Source organism: Rhinolophus sinicus, linkage group LG02, assembly GCF_036562045.2.
Source record: "Rhinolophus sinicus isolate RSC01 linkage group LG02, ASM3656204v1, whole genome shotgun sequence".
NCBI classification, from domain to species: Eukaryota; Metazoa; Chordata; class Mammalia; order Chiroptera; family Rhinolophidae; genus Rhinolophus; species Rhinolophus sinicus.
The window spans coordinates 123,024,400-123,049,146 of record NC_133752.1 but is presented as its reverse complement, the minus strand read 5'-3'; the positions used below and the strand labels follow the sequence as shown (position 1 = coordinate 123,049,146).

The 24,747-nt window shown below is 32.8% G+C and overlaps 1 protein-coding gene across 3 annotated transcripts in view; it reads left to right on the top strand.

Annotated features, from left to right (window-relative positions):
* The window catches only part of LRRIQ1 (leucine rich repeats and IQ motif containing 1), a 184,085-nt gene that overhangs the window by 102,531 nt on the left and 56,807 nt on the right, over window positions 1–24,747 (top strand). For all 3 annotated transcript variants that reach the window (XM_074325334.1, XM_074325335.1, XM_019754918.2), the window contains 3 exons: window positions 489–584; window positions 843–925; window positions 9,176–9,277. In XM_074325334.1, the coding sequence (XP_074181435.1) occupies window positions 489–584; window positions 843–925; window positions 9,176–9,277 (281 nt within the window). The remainder of the gene's footprint in view (window positions 1–488; window positions 585–842; window positions 926–9,175; window positions 9,278–24,747) is intronic.

Here is a 24,747-nt window from a genome sequence, read left to right as displayed (position 1 = left end):
GGCATACCTTGAAGAATACTATACTCCTTACAAAATTAATAAAATAATTAAAATAACAGCAAGTTTATTTGATTAGAAGATGGAAGAACATTTAGTGTTAAGATATAATGATTTTCTATAGTTTTCAGTGTAAGAAAAATGTGTAAGGTAGATTTATTCAAGCAACTGCAAAACTTAAATAAAATAATGTAATTAATTGTTTTAAACAAGTAGATTTTTAAATACTGTTATATAGGTAGAGATAAGGATTAGAATAAAAATTCCAGTGCTGCATTTCTTTCGACAAAAGGATTGAAATATGCTTCAAGTAATTGAAATGTAAACATTTTAAATTAATGGCAGACATTTATTGCTTTTCAAGATAAAGCTTTTCTGTAACTTAAATGGATTTTATTTTCAAGTTTGAGACAACATAAAAACCCTTGTAGTTTTAAAAAGTGCTTATATACTTGTGTTGATTCAGTTGTGTGGCATTTTTCTATTGCCAGATCAGAAAATAGAACTTTATCCCAGACACCTGAATCAAAGACCAGCAGAAAGAGTTTGCTAAAATCTGAAAAGGAGGAAAAAATTTCAGAAGAATGGTATGTAGTCTACTTTACACTAAACTACTGAGACTTAAAATTGAGAGATTTTTAAATGTCCAAGGCCGATGTTTTTCAAGATTTCAATAGTGCTTTTATTTATTTTTAAGAAACTATATATCTGTTAAATTACAGATTCTTAAATTGGAATCCAAATTTGTTTTAATATAATTCAGATACTTATGTTTATATGTATATGCATATATAAATATGATCTGAATATTTGTTTTGCCTTTATTTAATTTAATATTTTAACAGGGGCTTTAAAGATATTTCTACTGCTCAGCAAATGCTGAAGAGAGCACAAAAAATGAAATCAAAGAAATTAAGGAAAAAATTGGGTATGTAATCAATGCTCTTTGATTAACTGTGTGTTTGATATGGAAGAGGCATTGTTTTAAAATATTTTAACTAAATTGCATTTAATAAGAACAGAAATGAAATGCACAGATATGAGTATGTCTAAGGTAATAATTCTCCGAAAAACAAGAAAACTTAGAGCAAATTATGTTATTGCATTAAATAATTTGTTATACTCTTAAATGCTATTTTTACTTTTCTCTTGTTTCTCATCTACTTTGCTATTGATTATTCTATCTATCTTACTCTGAAAATTATGCTTTAATTTATTTCTAAGCTGATTTATTTTGGCAAAATTTGATTCTAAACAGCGTCTGCTTCATGTGCTTATTCCTTTGTGTGTTTTTAAATTGCTTGTTTATTAAATAAAATATTTATATAAATTCATCAGTTCCATGAGTATCAGCTACAGAGTCTTCAGAACTTGACGCTTTGGGAAAGGAGCACAATAATATGTATCTTTCATGATTATGCAGAACTTGGGAAATGTTCAAAGGCATCTTTTCTTCTACCCTGTTTGTCAGGCTAATTCTTCACGTCATTTATCTTTCTTGAATACCTTTAATCATTTTAGTGTTAATTACTTAATATGTGGAGTAGTTTATAGTTGTCAGGGCAAGAAGTAGCAGGTTATTGTGACTTTATATCCACTTAAAAACTATTTAAAATTATTTGCATATTTTATATAACTTTGCATTTACTCATAATTTTATAAATATTTACTCCTGAACTCATAAACTTTAATATAAGTAACATGACTTTTTAAAAACTGTTTTGGGCTTCTCTTGCTCATCGTTTCCTTGTATTAAGATCTTAACGTCAGTGAAATGTTTCCATAAAAGTACCATTAGTCCTGAGAAGAGCAAGGAATCTATATTTATTCTATAGTTCTAGCTTAGAAAAGCAGACAGAGATGCTTAATTTTTCTAGTTATCATTTTTAATCATTAGTTTAATACAATTCTAAGAAATATATACTACATATGTATTTAATTTAAAAATAAATAAATAAAAATAACTAGAATACTGTTGGTTCCCAAGGAATAACTAATATTTGTTGACATGCACTTACTAGCCATTGATAAAACACTGATGATTCATTTTCATATTCACAAATGTTCAACTTTCCTTTTTTGGTGTTATATTAGTGTAGTGATATCTTGATTTTATTTTTTTGAGGTAACTAATTTATTTTGTTGTGCACTGAAAGTTTGTCAGGTTTGAAATATTGAAATTTTAAGCATTTTTAAGGAAGATGTAAATGTATGCTCTATTGCCAACTTACTTTGCACCTCCCACACTTTTATTTTGTAAAGTCCTATTAAAGTTTGTCAGGGCTCTATGAACTGAATACAACGAGGTGATTTCCCAGAAAAATAGTAACTCAAACCGTTCATAATAGTGAGATTCTCAGTCCTGGAGAAGTAGAATCCAGTACAGTAAATTTGATGAACACTTTTTATTGTTTTGACATATATTTCTATTCATCTTCAACAGTATCAACAAACATTATTTAAATAACTGTTTTAAGAATGATGAAAGTTTCTGAAACTTCTGGGGCAAGTTCAAATATCTGAATTATATAAGAACTGATTTAGCCAGTGTTAAACAAATAATTATTACTTATTTAAGTTCAATATTTATATTGTTATTTTTTTTTTTTTTTTAGATATTTACAGTGTTTGCCTAGTCTCTGATAGTGAAGCTAAGAAAAAGTTTATTGTGTTAGAATCAGTCTCTGGAAACATAAAGGTCTTTCTTGCTAATTCTTGTAACAGTGATTTTTTTTTTTAGGTTGAATACATTTTTAATAAATGAGCATAGTAAATAATATGTTTTAGCAAAAGTTTCAACAAGGAATATATGCTCACACATTAAAAAAATCATTGCTTTAATGGCCAAAAATTAGACATAATTATTATCAAACAAAAATTAAACCTCTTTTCATCTGTCACAAGGGGGCATGGTAGGGTAACAAATAAAAAATTACCAGACATCCGAGTTAACAACCATATCTTAAATTTAACATTTTGACAGTGGTCATTAAACATGACCTGTTAGGTAAAAAAACAAAATGACAATTGTATAATTTTTATGGGGATGTTGAATTACATGACTGTAAACCCAGTTCCATTCTTATTACTATGTTAGGTTCTGTATCTCTTTACTAAGCCCCCCCCCTTTTTTGGGGGGGCTTTTTGTTTTGTCAAAATACTATTAAATTAATGAAATAAAAGCCCTTTTATTCTCTAAAATTTGAATTCTGAAACGTAAGTCTTTGTGATAACCTTTAAATTGTCCTCACACTCTCTTTACTCCCCTTCACAACAGATATATAGAATCGAGATAAATATTCAAAGTAGGATTAAAGATGGAAAACATGAAAATCAGTGGGATCTTCTCCAATTATGATGCTCTAATCTTCTACTAGGTTGATGATGTAGCATTTATGTCATTTTTTATCTGTGAGCAAATTATGTAAGACTCTGTAACTTGGGTTTTCTTCTTATAAAATAAAGCATTTTCTAGTACTTTTCCAATTTTATAATGCAATCAGCCTGTGATATGCTATTAATTTATTTGAATCTGCCTAAAATAATGGCCAAAATTTTAAAATTTTACTCACTAATAAATTAAAATAATATTTTAAATATTTAAATTCTGTTGAAAGTTAATTTTGTATTAACAATTTTCAAACGTTAATGGAGATATATCTTACATAGACAACTGTCCAGCTTAAAATTTTCAAGCCACCAGAGGGCAACATTGTCCATAAAACTACTGGAGACCAACCTGCTCTGTCTGGGTTGGGAGGGTGGCAGGTGAGGATTCAGAGAACAGAAACTTAATTAAATGGAACCGGTTACATCCTACACTCTAACAAAGTGGTGATCCTCAAGGAGGTGGAGTATAAAATGCAGGGGGTATAGAAATTTTAATTCAAATTTCTGCCATGAAAAGCCTTAGAGCACATTGCTCTGTAGCAAACACTTAATATTTCCTTTTTGTATATTTTACATATATTTATTAGCCAAGGGATATATAAGTCAATAATATTTTATTTATGGTAAGAGTGAAAATAGGGCAAAAGGCATGGGGTCATTACCTAAAGAAAGTTGTAAATAGAGGCAGAATACCACTTAGAACATTGGTTACCACTGAGTAAGGAAGAAGCAAGGGACTGAGGAAACATGCAGTGTGGGCTGCCATCCAGGGAGACTCCACATTGATGCCTTCTAGTTTAAAGCAGATGGGATAAATGAGCCCATCTGCTTTAAACAAAAGGAGCAGGAGGAGGAGGGGCAAGGGGAGAGAAACTGATGGGAAGCCACAGGAGGCAATCTAACATTGTGAGGAGTTACCATGATTTACTCAGTTTGGGTTTGGTTCTAATTGTTGTTATTCCTAGGAAGTTGTTGCTCTTTCCCTCATGATGGACATAAGCAGGAACTAGTTATAACTGGTCTTGTCTTTTGGGGAGTGGTATTTGTTTGTCCTGCACAGAAGTAATTTCAGAATGTGGAGATCTGTGTTGGAAATGAGCAGATACCCAGGGAAGTTTAGAGTTTAGTACTGCAGTAAAGCACATCATGTGTTAAGGTGGGAATCGCTGGCTTATTGAAAACCTGAGAGTCAATAACCTAAAAGTTACGAGCATGATTGGTGGCAAGACTGAGATGACTCAGGTGGGGAAAGAAAGTGAGTGACTGACTGGTCTTGACATAGAACACTCAAAAAGAATGAGTTGAGTATAGGGATTTTGGTGGAGAGCAGATGGTAAGATGCTTGAGGGCTAAGGATAGAAGGATGGAGCCATAATGAGGCTTTCCAACATTTATCATATTTATGCATTTCACATTTCCTAACTAAAGAAGAGGAAGAGCACAATGAAGCAAATAAGGTTAATTTGGTTAGAAATGTAAAGCCACAACCAGGGTTAAGAATTATTTTGTAGCTGTTTGTAACACCTAGCACACTTGTCAAGTACTTGTTAAACATTCAGTGTTTGCTAATTTTATTTCAATGAAGAAAATAGCTTAAGATGGTTGGTAACATTTAGTTATAGCCAAGAATTAAGCCAGCTAGAAAATAAGACAGGTTAACTTTTTAATATGAATTAAGCAGTTCATTGGCTATAGCAAAGAGATCAGGTTACAAAATGGTAAGATAACTATGTTACAGGGGAAGTATCACAAGGGAACAGTATAGACAAAACTGTAGTAAAAAAAAGTTTATTGATGATTTGTTTTGTTTACCTCAGCGATTTCCAAAAAGAATTCACAAGAATTTTGATGAAATGTTACTTTGTTGTGCTCTCAACAAATCAATAACAAAACCCGTTTGAACATCAGATCCTTGAGGGTCAAGACTCTACTTGTCCCCACTGAATTCCCGGAACCTAATGCCATGCCTGGTATATGGTAGATGTTCAATAAATAACAGTTAACCAAATCAGCCACAAATTAGATAAAAGTCACTAAATTTTATAACATTTGACTGTATGTATATGTATTATAGTAATTTAAGTACATGTTTATATTTGGGAAGGCAACTTTAAATAAGTAAATAATATGAGATGATGAAGCATAGCTAGTCATTCAACCTTAACATAAAACTTCTCACAGCACTATTGTTCTTGGCAATACAGAAAACGGGTAATTACCAGATTTTTCTGTATGAAGTTAACAAGAATGACATAAACCAGTAAACTAAGATTAGGATTACAGAAACTGAAAAGGGATTACACAGTGAAGGAAATAATTTCAGGATATTCTAATCCCTACATAAAATCATGTTACTTAGATGAGATAATGGATATAAAGTGTTGAGTACAGAGCCACGCGCATCATAGAAACTCAGTTTACTTATGGGTTTCTTTAAATATTTTATAAAGATATATTGAAGACCTATATCCCAGGCACTGGGTAAGTCATACTGGGAGATACAAAGACTGGGGAAAAAAAACACAGCAAGATAGATGCACTATTGATGATCTCAGAGGAGTTGATTCTAATGTACAAACCTGACATTACAATGCAAGAAAAAGGTGTCACAAGCTGTACTCATTATCTCCAGGCTTTCTTACTCAATTGTGTACATTTTGAGGGTAAGAATAGTATCTTATTCACGGTGTTATCTCCAGGGATTATCAAAATCAAGTCATCCCCACACCCACCCCCCTCCCCCGCATCTAGAAGTATTAGGTTGGTGCAAAAGCAATTGCGTTTTTTGCAATTTTAACCTTTTAAACTGCATTTACCTTTACACCAACCTAATACTATGTTTCTTGATTGTTATTATCCTTTTGCAATTTGAATTGTTTTAAGTCAATTTAAAGTGGTATAATCAGAATGTTTTCAAATGAAAGGTTAAGGAGCACTCATATACTGTTGGTGGGAATACAGATTTTTGCAGCCACTAGGGAAGGCAGTGTGGAGGTTCCTCAAAAAATTAAGAATAGAATTAGTATATGACCCAGCAATCCCTCTCCTGGGTATCTACTTAAAAAACTCTGAAAACATTTATCCATAAAGATATATGTGCTCCGATGTTCATTGAATATTCAACCTTACAGTGGCCAAGGCATGGAAACAACCAAAATGTCCTTCGATAGATGATTGGGTAAAGAAGATGTGGTATATATACAAAATGGAATATTCTTCAATAAGAAAAGATGAAATAATGCCATTTGCGACAACATGGATGGATCTTGAAATTATTATGCTAAACAAAATAAATCAGACAGAAAAAAATAGAGAACCATATGATTTCACTGATATGTGTGATATAAAACTGAAAACAACAAAAGAACAAGGCAAACAAATGAAGAAATAAAAACTCATAGACACAGACAATAGTTCAGTGGTTACCAGAGGGTAAGAGAGGAGGGGGTTGGTAGATGAGGTAAAAGTGATCAAATATATGGTGATGGAAGGAGATTGACTCTGGGTGGTGAACACACAATGTGATATATAGATGATGTATTATAGAATTGTACACCTGAAATCTATGCAACACTACTAACAATTGTCACCCCAATAAACTTTAATTTTAAAACAGTAAAATAAATACAAGGTCATTGAAAATGTAGCACTCATTATGTGCTCTTGAAAAATAAAATTGCTTATTGAGTAAATTGAGCTAAACAACTCTTAAATATTTTATATGTATTAGTTTATTTAAGCTTAGCTTGCTAATAGTATGAGGCAAGTGCTATTGTTATCCATGTTTAACATAACTAAAAATCAAGTTACAGATTGTTATTTTCCCAAGGAGTGCCAAAGAATTTATAAAGGGTCCATAGATTTTATTCCATGTACTATATTGAGTAAAACAAAATTGATTATGAATCCATCAATCTATTTCCAATATATCCCACCTTACTCTATGAAGGATTTAATATTTTTTAAGACTATAAGTTAAAAATATTATTGTTGTTTATGTTGTAATTATATGTTTACTAGCTGCCATTAGTGGAGCAGCTACACTTATACAGGCCCAAGTCTTGATGGGTTGCACACATTATCTCATTAAATCTCACACTGATACTTTAAAGTCAATATTATTTCTGTTAGACAAAGGACGAGGCAGAGGGTGAGAGCAATTTGTCCAGTCATACAACTAGTATAAATTGGAGCTTGGATCTAACCCAGGTCTGTTTAACTGTAATGTCTTTGTTCAGGAAATACATATTCAAATAGAAAGGCAGGAAAATGTGAGGGAAAAAGAGCAAGTTATAATACAGTATCATTACAGTGTGTAAACCCATGCTGATCTGTCTTCCCTGAGTGACTAATGCTCCTTTTGACTTGCCAATGTATTTTTGGAAATTACTTAGATGTTTTATTCTATTAAATATATATACAAGGTTTTTTATTATTCTTACTGATAATTCACATTGAATACATCTAGAAGCTCCCAACTCTTATAATACCTTAGGTCACATATAATTATGAGAAGTGACCGAATATTGACATATATTTTCCCTAATCTTGAGAAATACACTCTCTTAAAGCATGTAAGTCATGCTTAGTAAGGATAAATTATTACTAGAAGACTAATGGAAATCTTCATTTTGTTCATGCTTGAGAATAACTGCAAATACTATTCTGCTTTTCTAATTTCTAAAAAACTGTTACCTTAACATTTAATTAAAATATGTATTTTGAGCTTTATGATATTTGAAATCTTATTTTTCCATTTAGTATATTCAGTTCTATTACATAGATCTCAATCAAGGATTCTTAAAGTGTCCTTTTGCAAGATGATGTAAGATATTAAGAAAATGTACGCTGACTTAAATTGTGGTTTTATGGTAACCTACTTTATTATTTTTTTATTGAGGTTTAAACTAACATGCACCGTTTTGTTAGTTTCAGGTATACAACTAAGTTAACTTAAATGCATAACTGTCCACTCTTATTCTACTCCCTGTTACTTACTTAACTATTTACTTTTCTTACAGTTCATCAACAAGCAAGAACCTTTTGTCTTAATTCAACTGCACCCAATTCCAATTTACTATTCTACAGAACCACTCATTACAAATAAAAAATTATACAGCCCTTCATTTACAATTATCCTATGTATTTTGTAAAATCAATACATTTAAATTGTCTTGGCTCTAAAAATATATAGAATTTGTACCGCATTGTTATGTAAAATACAATATATTAGGGCAAAAGAGAACCTATTAATTTATCTGTAAAATTAATGAAATAATCATTTTCTACCTGTTCTTCATTCCATTAGTGGTAAGGTAGTTATCTTGCTTCCATCTCATCTATGTAGTTTAGAGGAGAAAAATGTAGGGTATATGGTTATTCCTGTAATAGCTTTCACCTATTACGCATTTATGGAAATTTTACTTTATTCCATCAGAAATATCAGGAATTAAGAAAGGAGCTGAGATAACAGTGAAGCAACTCCCCAAATAAAAACATTAAAAATATGATGCCATAACTGGAAAATTTAAATGTAAATGTTTTCACATTATTAGCATTTCTATTTTTGTATTAGGTAGTGGCTATGTGTTTAGTCAGATATCCAAGAATATATGAATGGTTGGTTACCTTTTCATATTATGAGTCTTTTAAAAATATCATCATCAATTTGACAGAGTTTTATAGAGTGGGTATCATTTTCTTAATATTATCATAAAAATATATAGCCATTTCAGAGAAGGAATGAGCCAGAGCTGAACTTTTGTCTTATCTTGCTTTTTTTGTCTAGATCCCACTGTGAACCTAGCATTATTCAGAAACAACAAAAGTAAAGTTTCTGTTACAAAATCACCAAAGAAGACACAACCCAGTAGAGATGGTTACTTTGAAGGTATGTTTTAATCACAGATACATAGAAAGGTAAAAATTCTCAGTTGTTCTAAAGTACATATATGAAAATTGTATATAAAATATAATTAAATAAATATCAAAATATGACTCTTGGAGGTAAAATACTAATTTAGTGTACTGATTCATTAGCACACTAGCTTAGTATTTGTATTAAGCTTATATAAATGTGAATTCCTTGTAGTTTTTTGTGAAACTCTTATACTGCTGTATCATTAATGTTACTAATTTTTATTTAAATTTTACACTGACAGATATTAGCCTATATCAAGGGAAGTGATCACATGTTGAAATTATATTCTGATATAGTCACTTTACTGCCAATATACACAAATTGCATTAAAAGTCAAAATCAAACTCTGGAATTTTAAATAATTTACTATTTGAATTTATTTGAAGTTTGCCCAACACACTTTTTTGGGTGGAGTATTGGCACATCTAAATGGCCGTTTACATTTCTGATTTTAGCATTCAGAAGAATTGTGATTTACATTATTAAATAGAGGTATTTAAATGTAATAGAGCAGCAAACATGACCTAAAACAAGTTTGCTATTGCTTTCTCGTTAATATTAAAATGATGATAGTTTTACCTATACTTTTAGATTGCAATTTCTAATAGGAAAAATGGACTCAATTAAATTTGAATAGAAGTAAACTGTTTAGAATTTTTAATATTTTGTCTTCGGTAAATTTTAAATAATTCTCAAAATTTAGGCATCATTGTAGCTTGATTGAAAATAGATACACTTTGACATATATTTCTATTCAGTAATATCTCAAACTAAAGAAAATTTTGATAACCGTCTATTTTGTACTTTTCTAGAGATGCCTTTTAAGTTCGTAGGGGTGGAAGACATGGGGTCTAGAATTTTTGTTAAAGTGTATAGCAATAAATATATACATAGAAAAATAAGTAAAGCAAGTAAGGCAAATTATTGAAATTGTTGGATCAATAAATGCTGGTATTTGGAGGTTTATTGTGACCATTTAGTTTTTTTTAATATTTAAAATTTTCCATAGTACAACATTTAAAAAAATTTGGTGACTATTGAAGTTGTCAAAACAATATTATTTCAAAAATATTTATGCATTAGTATTTTAATAGAATTAAAATATATTCCCAATATAAAATAGGGTTTCAGTTTTAATCAGGGTTAATTTCTTGTTATAGTGTTAACTTCACCAGTCAGTATTTTTAAAAGGAAAAGTAGGAATTTTGCTAAAATCAATATCAGTTCTACGATATTGCCTTGTTAAATGGTTTCTTCAGAAAGGAAAAGCCTAGAAAGAAAGATAATTGTGGCATTTTTGCCCTTTAAATTAGCATGTATGACAATGTACTACAGATTCGGAAAGGAGAAATCTATCCTAACGTGTTCTATTGCAGTTTTCTCTTGTCCTGTGAAATGTAAAGCTATGTTAACATCAAGAATAGTATTTATATGTGTGTGCTATATTTATTAATTTGTGTACTAATATAAAATATACTAGGAACAGTTCAAATAATGATAGAGATAAAGTGGCCTATGGAACATGAAATATTGCTGTATGATAGGATGTGTGTTTTTATTTTCTTTCCCACATGAAATGTATTTAGTTTACTTTTTTTTTTCAACTTCAAATACATTTAGCATTTCATTTATGTCTCTATTTGACAAAATGGTCTTCATGCTATACTAGATATTCTAATGATTAATAGTTATTTTAAGGCTCTCTTTTATTTTTGGAAGGAATGGTCTTGGTAAAAACCAGTTTTGCATGGCAAAACTATTTTCCCCTCATTAATATGTTTATTTCTGCCCCATTTTTTAAGGGGAAAGAGATAATTTGATCATTGCTGGCCAGGGTGAACCCCGTATTATCTAACTGCTACTCTGGCTTCACTCACCTCCTAGAGTCACACTCTTATGGTCTGGCCACAAAGGCCAATCAACGCCCAAGTCAGCAGCTTGCCTAACCTCAGCTTCCCAGGACAGGATACATTTTTAAACCAGATCTTTTGAGATGAAACGTACATAGTATAAAATACCCATTTTCGTACAATTTAATGAACTTCTATATATTTACATTACACAACCATCACCACAGTCTACTTTTAGAATATTGGACACACACAATGGGATTTATAGATGATGTAATACAGAATTGTACACCTGAAATCTATGTAATTTTACTAACAATTGTCACCCCAATAAATTTAATAAAATAAAATTTAAAAAAAAAAGAATAATGGAAAGATGTTTCTTTTTTTCTCAAACATTTCAAATAAAATTAATAACTGGGCATCTTATCCCCCATAAATGAGGAAGATCAGAATTAAATTTTGCTGGAAGTTTGATAGAATGATTCTATGTGAAACAGTATCTCAACACAATGGCCGGCTGTCCCTGTTTTATCATTGCCTTGATTTTGTTGAAATTACATTATAGTATTTGATTATTTCTGTGTAGGATAACCATTTATTTTATAATAACATTGTCTGATTTTTAAAAAATTAAATTTAAAAATGCTTTCTTCACTTTACAATATTTCCATGATCCTGCTTATAAATTGTGCTAAAATTCTTTGATTAATATTACAGACTTTATTTGCACATCACTAGTAAGACAGAGAAGATTATAGATGTACTCTTGGTCTATGGTAAAATATATGCTTAAGTTTGTGGAATATTTAATACAAATATCAAGTTATGTTAAATGATATAAAGTGAATAATTATACTTTTTAATAAACTATGTTTTACAAAATATCCTTATATTTTGCCATATTCATAAATGTTGACAATTTTTGTCTAACTTGCCAGATTTAAAACTTTAACCCAATTAAGGCTGAGGAAACTTTGACCACACCTATTTGCAGGGTAACCTCATACTTGTGCAGTGTTTCAGATATCAGTCAGTTATTTCTATGATACACGATTCAGTACCTGAGGATTTTACAGATTCAACATTGGTTTACTTGATTTATTTGTTTATTTTCAATATTTGCATTTATTTTATGTCAGGTACCTGTCTTAGTTTATCCTGTATCACCCAGAATACCTACATGGTTTTCATTATCTGATCTTGCCTTGGAATCTGATTCTTGATTTGTCACTTTCTTGTTTATTACCTTAAATATCTCCTACCAAGTGTCCTTTTTGTTTGTTTGTTTCAAATATTCCATTTGGAGGCCTGATATACTCTTCTATAGGTATCACTGGAAGAAGCATGACTTAATTGATGTAAGTGTGTACTCTAGAGTTAGTGTAACACAGTTTGAATCTTGATTCCACCATTATTGACTATGTAACCTTGGCGACATTATTTGACTTACCTTTCTATTATTATTTTTTAATCTGTGAAATTGGATATTAGTAGTACCTAGTTGTTGGGGATTATGTGAAATCCTATTTGTGAAATGATTGCAACACATAGTATGAATACATAGTACATGCTTAAAACTTGTAATCTTTAGTAATGGTCACTCATTTTTAAAGTATAGCTTTATTTTTTCTCTTATTTGCTATTGATACTATTTATTGTATTTCTTGCTAAGTTTTATGCTGAGTTTTACTTAAATTCTCTGATTCAGCCTTATCAGAGACTCTGAAAATGTATTACAACTGTCAACATTTATCAGATAAGGAAACAGGTTTTAAGGGTTTGATAAGTGACTTGTCCAAAGTCATACAGAGTATAAGTGGCTGGAGGTAAATGGGGATAATTTCTTTATCAAAACAAGGCTATCAAAAATCAAACAAAATACAGAATTCAAGAGCAAAGGCTCATAGGTAACCCTGAAATGTGTACAAATTTAGAAGCAAAATATTTATGAAAGAAATAAAGGCTAATTATTAAATCAGGTAAAACTCTGGGAAACTCATAATCAGTTTTGTTATTTCTTTCTCAAAGCTTTAATTAACGTAATTAAGAAACAGTTTAGTGCCAACATGGTGATAAACATCTCATCTGTTCCCAGTAATTAGCTACTACCTCAGCTAATATTAATATTATCATGATTAACTAACATAATTAAGTACCAAATATATTAGACTCTAAGTAAAGAATGACCATATTTTCAATCACCTATTTTAGTTTTTAGATAGATGTGGACCTTTTCACACAGCCCAAAAGTAAACACCATGCTTTGGCTTTACTTATTACTTTTTACTTATACATAAATTTAATGACTTCCCTGCCTTAATCGGCTGAAGTTTTTAAATTTGCTATTCCTAAAGCCAAAATCAAATTCGGACTTCTGGCTTTGGCCAAGGAAGGAAGCTACACAAGCCAGGAAAAAAATTGGACCTGGCCCAACAACCTTTTCAGAGAGGAAGGTTTTGTCTTAGCTCCTCCATTATCTGGGGCAATTTTCCTTGATTTTAAAGTCAAGTTTTCTCAATTCCCAGTCTGGTGCTGTCATCACTAACATGCTTCCTATTTTTTGTCTTATAAAACTGAGCATTTACACATACCATATGTCCATATACATCATAGATGTTGAAATATTTCTGTATTAGACTTTTGAGTATTGAAGGCATTAAACGACGTTTAATTTCTATAATGTTTACTTCAGACCATTTCTAATCAAATCATCTTCCTTTGTGGTATTTTTTTTACTGTATGATTACAAGCATTTTCTACTCCAGCTTTCTCCTTTTTAATACCAGCCTAGAGCGTAGAGTCACAGTATATAGATTGTTTTAAAATAGGTCTTGTATTTCTATAGCTATATAGAGCAGTTGCTAATAGTGCCAACATGCCTAGATATTAAGAACTAGTAGAATAAATGCCACTGGGTGTATGCAGGCAACCAAAGACTACCTGAAGGCATACTTTAAGAAGAGATGCTCAGAATCATTTCCACTGAGCAAGACTCAACATTAGTCACAGTAGACATGGATATGTATATTTATAAAATATGATTTGTCCATCAGTATCTCAGTTTCCAACAATCACTATACTTTGCATTACTGTTTTCCTACTCAATATTAAGTTTCATGTATCCACAGCCCTTTGCATAGTTCCTAATGCATAACTGATGAGTAAGAAATGTTTTGTAATAAACAAATAAAAGCACAGAGAATACTACTCTTAAATGGCTTCAAATATAGATGGAGATGCACTGTGCTTTAAGATGTTATTGAGCATGCTGCTTCCTTTGACAAATGGGATTCACTGTCCTATGCATTATGGAAAATCTCCTCACTTGGCTAACTCTTGTCATCTCAGATACTAATCACTTAGGGAAACTTTTCTGATTCTAGCTTGGAGCACCACTCACTGGACCCCCTGAATAAACTTTATCTACCATATATTGTAATGTAGTATGATATAATTTAATAGCCTCTTTACCTTTGCCTGTCATGTACCACTTGTGCAAGCCATTGTTCCAAATGCTTTACCTATAATAACTAATGAAATCCCCACAACAACCTTTTGAGGTGTGAGACGAAACTTCATTCTTTTTAGAAAAGTGAAAATCTGTCTGCACTAACAAGGAATCAACTGGCAAAATCTTACAGTTCAATTTTTGTATGATTTTTTTTATGTATATAATCTCAACTTGACTAATAGAGAGAAAAGGACCTGAGGAAAGAGACAGTAGCAAAAATAAATAAAATTGAAAAGTAAGTTAGAGGCCCAAGTTAAAGATAGTTGAAGATCAGAAGCTATATTTTAATTTTTTAATTGAATATGATAGCCTTTTATATAACTATGTATGTAAAATCTTTGTAAGGCCTCCCATTGCACTTACAAACAAAAGCCATACTCTATATCATGGCCCACCTGACTGTAACCAATGCCACAGGGCATTGCCTGCAATTTCTTCTTTCTATTTTCTCGAATATGGTAAGCATTTTCTTTGGGGCTTTTGTACTTTATCTTTCTGCCTAGAAACGCTGCCCTACACACTTTGCACAAAGGGCTCTTCTCATTGCTTAGTTTGCACTTGTAGTCCCCTCAGAGGGCTTTCCATTGCAATAAATCCTAAAAAAACCCTCTCCTCGCTATCCAGTTGCTCTCTCTAATGGCACCCACTGCATTCATAGTATTTATCTGCTATTGTCTTATTTATTAATTTAAAATGTTACTTACATGTTGTGTTTCCACCAATAGAATACAGTTCCATGAAAGGAGAACCATTATAGTCTTATTCACTGTATATTCTCAGCACCTAGAATAGAGACAGGTACATAATTGGTACTCAATAAATATTTGAATACAGAAGAAAATAAGTGTATATGACATACTTATAATTAAAACCCTCTAAATATATTCTAGGGGCTATCATACTATTTGGTAAATAAAGTTTGGAGTCAGTGAAATTTTATACAGAAAAAAATAAGGTTATTAGGAAACTTAGTTGAAGGGAATGGCAATCTAGGGTGAAAAAAGAATGTTATTAAACTCTTCTTTATCTACATCAGTTATAATTTGTATTTCTAATTTCCCCCCAAATTTAGCCATAGTTGAATATATATATATATATATATTCTATTCCAACATATATATTTATATATACACATGTATCATATATACCTTATATATGTATGGTTTTCATATATTATATATAAAGGTATAATATATAATTGCCGAATATATACTTTATATATATATGTTTCACGTGTGTGTATATATATATGTATATACATGCAGATAGAAATATATGATGTGTATATGGTTAAGTTAAAAATGAAAAGGGATTTTAGAACTCTTAGAGTTTTTTGAAATGAACCATGATATGTAGCCTGTGAGATTTTATTACTTACTTTTCATTTAAAAAAATAAAAGAGGAGTTCTCCTTCTGATAATAGAGGACTATGTAATTCAGACCAACCCTCCTGCAGAGAATAACCACAAGAGTTAGAAATTTTATTTTTTACAAATCTGCTTTAAGTGATTGAAAAACTAACAAATAAGTAAAGAATTATGACTCAAGAAGAGAAGGAAATCTAGAGAGCTGAGAAGCTGAGCAAAGCTTTTGATCATGTCACCAGTCTAGGTGAACTAGAAATAGACTTCCTATTAGACTCTTGCCAGGAATAAACATAAACCATCTCCAAAAAAGATAACAAGCTTCAAATTGTCTGTATAATTCCTCCTGTACAATAGTTGGCACATAATAAAAAATAGGCATAGAAGGAGATGAGACAACATCATTTAAAACCACAAAAAACAATAGAAATAGAGCCAACAAGATTTCAGATAACTTTGGGGATATGGAAGAGGAAATTGAGCATTTCAACAAGATATTAAAGCTATAAACATATCCAAATGGAACATGTATAATTTAAAATCACAACAACTGCAATTAAGAAGTCAATGGATGGATTTAACTATAAAACTGAAGAGAGAATACGGGTCTGGAAAATAGCTGTGAAAGGAATATCCAAATTGAAGAATGATATGAGAGAGAATAAAAAATATAGAAAAGAGACATGCGAAATACAGCAGAAATGGCTAACACATGTAATTACAGAACGAGAAAGAGAGGTGAAAGAGTAGAAGTAAATATTTTAAGAGTTAATTGTTGAGCATTTACCAAAAGTGAAGAAAAACCTCAAGTTATGGATTCACAAAACTCCGTAAGAGACTAACCTTGCTACATAGCAGCTTGATCTCAGACTCCTAGTCTTCAGAGCTACAAGGAAATAAATTCATGTTGTTTAAGTCCGCAGTCTGTGGTATTTTCTTATGGCAGCCCAAACTGATTAATACACAATGTAATGATACATTCAGAGTGCTAAAAGAAAATAAGTTCCACCATGAAAGTCTCCACCAAAACTTTGTCCTTCAAAAATGAGAGCAAGGAATTCCTATCACCAAGCTCCCTAGCTGCTGCTTCTCTGTACAGCCACACAGAAGGACGAGGACACCTGAATTCCTGAGCCAAAGCTTCACAGAGGAAGTGGGGAAAATATGTGGTTCCAGGAGAAGCCCATAGCACCCTTTCTTTATCTGTGTTGTCCGTTGCCTCTGAAAGAAACCTCTCTCCCTACCTATATATGATGCATGTGTACTGGCTACCTAGGATACTTTCTATATTTCTGGGACAGCCCATAATCCTCTCAAAGCCTCAGAGAATTATTACAAAACTTTATATAAAGTTTATCATCACGAACTTAGTCTTCTATCTAAATGAAGTAACAATGGATTTGGACTGAGAAGACTTTAGGTTTGAATCTTATACAGACACTCACTAGCTGTATGATCCATGTCTTTGTTTTCTCAGCTGCAATTGGGAACACCAATTTTCTTACATTATTTTGAAAATACGATAATCTTAGGCCTTCCAGATAAAGATGATGGATATGAAAACCCTCACTAAAATTTCAGTGGAGATATCGTTAAGATACATACATACTAACAAATATGGGAATGTTAGGAAGACACAACAGCAATATAATTTTTTTTTAGTCTAGAAAATAAAAATATGAGTAATTATGATACAACAAAAGTTTAAACCAGCAAAGAAATGTGAGAACTATCTCAAACTCAAAGTTTCAGGAATTGATAGTATTAGGACTTCTAAAAGTGCGGTTAAGAGGGTATTCAAATAAGTAAGTCTGGGTTACTCTTGCAAAACTCTTGAACTTAATTCTTTAGATTGGAATAACGCAGTCTCTGAACTCAGGAACACCAGGCTTATTTGAGAATCTTGGCACCTTGCTAAAATTAAGAAGAAAAATTATACGTATATACAATACATGTTATAGTCCCAGCTCTTCCCCTGCTCAGCTCTCAGAATGCTGATAATCATGATTTTTAGTCAACCTGAATGGCCATAACAAAATACCATAGACTGGGTGGCTTAAAAAACAGAAATTTATTTTTCACACTTCTGGAGGCTGGAAAGTCCAAGATCAAGTACCAGCTGATTTGATTCCTGGTGAGAGCTCTTTTTGTGGCTTAGAGATGACCACCTTCTTGCTACGTACACATGTGGCTTTTTCTAGGTGCATGCACAGAGAGAGATGAATATGTGTCTTCCTCTTCTTATGGGGCCATAAATCCCATCATGAGGGCCCCACCCTATGACCTAATTTAACCCTAATTACCTCCCAAAGATCCATCTCCAAATACCATTTAAAGTTTCAATATAGTAATTTCAGGGGGACACCAACATTTGGTTCACAACACCATGCCTTTAACCACCAGGCAAGAGATTAGAAGAGTCTTGCTGGAGAGTTGTATCAGTCCAAGAGGAAGTAGCTAAATACTGACATCAGGTATTTCCAATATAGGACTCAGACAGGTCACCTCAAGGTGAAGATCTCAGAGGATAGGCCATGCCCACTTGCGAAGAGTTTCCTAGAACTTTATAGACCACAACTCTAAAACATAAGCACAGGGGCCTGCCTGGTGGCTCAGGCAGTTAGAGCTCCATGCTCCTAACTCCAAAGGCTGCCGGTTTGATTCCCACATGGTCCAGTCACTATCAACCACAAGGTTGTTGGTTCAACTCAAGAGTCCCACAAGGGTTGGTGGGCTCCACCCTCTGCAACTAAGATTGAACATGGCACCTTGAGCTGAGCTGCCACTGAGCTCCCAGATGGCTCAGTTGGTTGGAGCGTGTCCTCTCAACCACAAGGTTGCGGGTTCAACTCCCGCAAGGGATGGTGGGCTGCGCCCTCTGCAAATAGTAACAGCAACTGGACCTGGAGCTGAGCTGCGCCCTCCACAACTAAGACTGAAAGGACAACAACTTGAAGCTGAACGGCACCCTCCACAACTAAGATTGAAAGGACAACTTGACTTGGAAAAAAGCCCTGGAAGTACACACTGTTCCCCAATAAAGTCCTGTTCCCCTTCCCCAATAAAAAATCTTTAAAAGGAAAAAAACAAACAAAAAACACGACCCTTGAAACCATCAGATGTGATTTGAAAAAAATAATAATAATAAAAATAAAACGTAGGCACACAAATGTGGATTCTTAAACACCTGAAAGAAAGCTATGACAACAAAGAAAACAAAGTAACGATCAACTTGAAAGAAACAGACTGTAGCAGGTGAAGAAATCTTCAAAAAATACTATGAACATTCTCATAGACCTAAGAAAAGATTTCATCTATGAAACACAAAAGAAAGGGATTAGAAAAGAACCTCTTCAAAAATATACCATTATAATAGAAGTGAAAACTTGGAAGACAATAAAGTTAGAAGATAGTAATAAAGCAATTTCCCAAAAAGAAAAAGGAGAGATTTAGTCCAGGAGGTCCAACCCTTGATAAATAATAATAGGATATTCAGAAAGGCAGAACATGACAACAAATTGATTGAAGGAAATTATCAGAGAAACATTCCAAAAATGTCCAAAACTAAGGGGTACCAATTTCTAGATCAAGAGGGCCCATTAAATGTTAGGAAAATGAATGAAAATTAAGCTGTCTTTGTGGCACATCTTAGAAAAATGTCATAAAACCAGGGGCAATCGAAAGACCCTAAATGTGCTCCAGAAAGCAAAACACAGAACACTTGCAATGGATCAGTTATCAGTTGAAGTTCTCAACCTTCATCTTAAAACCAGAAGATAGTAGAACAGTACACGAGTATTCAACATTTTTAGGAAAAGTTATTTCAACCCACAATTCTATAAACAGGCAAACTATTAATCACATTCAAAAATATAAAAGCATAACAAATCTTAATTTATCTCCCTTGCAGTCTCGTTCAGGAAGCTACTGGAGGAACTTCTCCACAAAAATAAAAAAGTAGACCATGAAAAAGGAATGCATGAGTTTTAGCAAGGAAAAGAGACAAAGGAATCTCTACAATGGTGGTGAAGGGAGATACCAAGGTGATAGCTCATGCAGGCTTAGAAAATAAACACTCTGTGATGACAGAAAACATCGTAAGTAATCTCTCTGAGAGGGGAAAAAAAAATCTGTCTGACTGTCTGATGGGCTGGAACATACGAGTATTTGATAGGAGTTATACTCTAGGAAGAGAGTTCTGGGGTGACCTATGGATACGTCTACAGAACACTAACTCATGGACATACAGTAGATGTACCCTGCGAACAGAGAATTTGCAGATTCATGTAGTATGTAGGAAACTAACTATATGTAAAAAGTGAGATAGCTAAATGTGAGAGAACAAGTCATACAAGAAAGGAAATGTAATTGGTACCTGCTGTGCCACTTCTTTTCTATTAGCAGCTGTTGATTACCAAATCAACACTTAAATTTGCGGAACACAGTAGGCCTGACACAGCTCTACGTTTCCTAAGCTTTAAAAACAAAGGCTTCTGTTTCTCATTTGTTTCTCATTTGTTTGTCTTGTTCTTTTGTTGTTTTTGGTTTATATACCACATAACAGAAACTCATAGACACAGACAATAGTTTAGTGGTTACCAGAGGGTAAGGGGGATCAAATATATGGTGATGGAGGGAGAACTGACTCTGGGTGGTGAACACACAATGGGATTTATAGATGATGTAATACAGAATTGTACTCCTGAAATTTATGTAATTTTACTAACAATTGTCACCCCAATAAATTTAAAAAAGAAAAAAAAAAAAAAAAAAACGACGAGAAGATCACACAGCATGCTTAGGACAGTGGGGACACTATAATGCCTGGTCACAGCATCTGATGTCCTACTCATTCTGGACATAAATGCATGGGCGTGGCAGATGAGGCTGTGAACCTGCAGACAATCTCACAGTTCAAGGAAGCCATCAGCTCTGGAGATCCCAGCTGCTTCTATAATCAGTTCGTCATATATTCTCCCCAGGTACCTGACCAGTTAGTAACCCAGTCCACTTAGGGGTATGTGACTAGCTCCCCTTTCCTGGTGCAGTTGCATTTCCTCAATATTGATTACTTAGTGCTCAATAAGCCATCTCAACCATTAGGTGAAAGCTGTGCTTGGTCTAGTGCAGCTGCATTCTCATGGATCTTGGATTCAGTATAGATTAAATTCTAACCATTTCTTGACCTGAGGATCAAATCCTCATACCTCCCTCTAGCCGGAGGAAAAACCATAGAACAAGCTATTAACCTTTACGTTCCAGGACCCTATATGGCTCAACTGTAAATGATATTTATATAGTCGTAAATAGGTAAACACGAAATCATGATCTAACTAAAAATTATAAATTGTCTGGGAAATGGGAAGGGGGCACATATTCAATACATATAGGCACATATGGAAGAGGTGCTATAAAAGGGCTAAATCTCTATCCTTAATATTGTGAAGTCAATAGATTATATTAGAATAAACAAAGACATCAACATGTATGTGGGCCAATAGAAGCAATGACTAACCATGTGGTTGCCTGTAAGAGTGTAAACTGGGCATGTTTAACTTGCTTCCGACCTACTGAATGAAAAGAATGATGCCTATTCCCTAGCGTAGTAGTGAGGGGTGAAATCACTGCTCAGTACAGTGCTCGGTATATGGCAGCGAGCATTATTTTTATTTCCATTAGCATTCCAAATTCACTATGACTTTCTTTCTCGCTTAGTAAATGCTGTCCCACTTCCTTTCCAAGACTACACTTTTAATCTTTACTTCGGATAGTATTCTGCTGCCTGATCCCATGATATTTTACATGTTTAGTTATCTTCTATCTTTTGTTTCTTAAATTTCTGTCTCTACTGTATCTACTAACTTCTTAAAAATCAACATATGAATAAACTCTAGCTCTGCCATTGAAAATATGATTGTATCTACTTTTCAAGCTCCTATCCTATCTCTCTCTCTCTCTCTCTCTCTCTCTCTTTTATGTATCAAGCCCCCTAAGCAGTCTGATCAGTGTCTTTATTCTGTACCTTCTGTTCTTTCTACATTTTTCATTCAGAAAGAAAGAATTTTTGAGCCTCTATTTTCCTTTCTTTTACTTGAGACTGGAGGCACAACAATCACAACAACAACAAAACAAACAAACAAAACAACAGTTCCTACTTCAGCCTAGTGATAGACAAACGAATACACTGTAATTTATCATCTCATGCACCATTCTTTTGTAAAATCAAGCAGTGTACACTTCTAGTCACATGCCCATCATTCTACTCAAACTACATTCACTACAGCCATCAATGTTAACCTCTTAATTGCTAACCTCAAGAACTTCTTTCCTGCCCTCATTCTATTTGCCCTTTCTTCAAGAATTTCTCTCCCTAGAATTTATCTTCTCTCTTTTTCATATTCAATCCCCACTCTCTTCTGATTCTCCTATTTATGTAGCTATTCCTTTTTAATTGTCTTCTCTGCCTATTCCTGTTACTTAAATGTCAATATCCTATAGAATTTTGTCTCTGACCTTATTCTCTATTCAATCCTCATATTGGTTTTCTCATACAGCAGACGCTTCTTTTGTCACTCTTCAAATCCAGCATGTCTAACACGAAGTGTATTATATTATTCCACTTGCCCACCTGTTTAATTCTTTTTATTCCCTGTTCCTGATAATAGTATCATTAAACATTCACTCACTTAACCTAGACAAATCAGAATCATTCTTTTTTCTTAATTTTATTTTTTTTATTTTTTTATTAAATTGATTGAAGTGACAATGGTTAGTAAAATTACATAGGCTTCAAGTGTACAATTCTCTAATACGTCATCTACAATATCACATTTGTTTTCTCATTTGCTAAATATAAGCACTATTCCCGCATGAGCCATTGCCTGCAATGTCTGTTGCCTTGAAATATTGTAGTAGCCTACTTTCTAATACCCATACATCTCTCAGTCTTGTGAATGCTATCATGTATACCTGTACTGCAATGTCTTTCTAAACTCTAATCCTGCATACAGCATACCCCTGTTCAAAAATCTTGCAACGTCTTTCTGTTTCCTCAGGTACAAATTCCAAAGACTTAAGCATACAATGCCCTTTACATACTGTTCCCAACCTACCTTTTCCAGCACCACCTTATACCATTTCTCCCCCACCTCTAAAATATCCCCTAACCATATTGAACTACTTCGGTATATCCCCAACTATAATGGACTGCTTGTTCTTTTCCCAAAAAAAAAAATGTCCTTCCTTTCATACTTTCATGCTATTTCCTTTATCTCTAGTGCTTTTCCTCACCTTTCTAGTTTCAGACTTCTACTTATCCTTCATGACTCAGATAAATGTTATTTCATCTGTAAGTCATTCCTAATATTACCAAGCCTCCCATAGGCCTTTGCCCATGTCTCTCTAATACTGTCCTATAACTATATGTTTTCATCGATTTCTTCCCCTGACTGTAAATTTTTCCAAGGTTAAGGATCGAATCTTAGTCATATTTCTGTTTCCTCCCATCCCCAGAACCTAACAACAGTATTAGATTCATCTATACTAGGCACTCAATAAGTATTTGTTGAATTAATAAACAGTTCTGACCTTAAAAAAAATATCTTTGGATTTTCAGAAACACTCCTTCTGCCAATTGCTATTACTCAAAGTCAGATATTGGCCTATTCCCAACTTAAACTTACAACTCATTCAGTGTTCACATTCAAGCTTTAGGTACCACTGTCTCAACCTCCCCTTAGATCTATTTAGCAAACTTGGGAATTCATTTAGTCATTTCCTACTTAAGTTCAACCAGCTGTGAGGTTTTGGGTCTTGAAAAAATTCATCATTATAAACAGTGTCCCTTCATAGTTTTTAAAACATTTTTTGGAAGAATAGAGTTGAGTAATATAATAAAGTCAATGTATATTTTTATGTTTCTCAGAAAACTAAATGATTTCTATTTTCCATTTAGATTTTATAGTAGTTTAATAGAACTGTGGGATCACATATGTGTTTCCTAAGCTTTACTACCTTCTGCAAGACTTTTCAAGATCATTATTTTAATTTAAAAAAAATGATAACCTAATGTTTAAGAGAGTAAGCAAGCTATGGAGCCAGACAACCTAGGTTTAAATCCCAGCTCTGCTGTATTAGGAACATAACTTAACATAACATTTCTGTATTTGTTTCCTCATTTATAAAACTGGTATAATGAGATGAGATAATATATAGATCGCAGGCTTGAGTAAATGAATCAGTGCATGGAAAATGCTGCGAACAGTACCTAATGCATAGGGAGCTTGGTACATTTTAGCTGTTGCTATTATCAGAAACAGTTGTCATTTACAATGAAATTTATACAACTTAGAAGTTGATTATAATACTGGATACATTTTGAAACATTATATTTTAAAATACCATGGATGTTTGTTGGGGAAATTATTATTCTGCTCAGTTATTATTCTTCCATGGAAAGGGATTTTCCAGGTGAAGGTAAATAAATGCATATGCCTGAGTGAATAGATAGGATACAGATTCTGGTCAGTGATCCATTATACTCTAAATTTTAGCTGCTTCATTGTATTGATTCAAAATGACAATAATCAAAACAGCATAGTATTGGCAGAAAAAACAGACACACAGACCAATGGAACAGAATTGAGAAGCCAGAAATAAACCCACATATATATGGGCAAATAATTTTCAACAAAAGATCCAAAAACATACAAT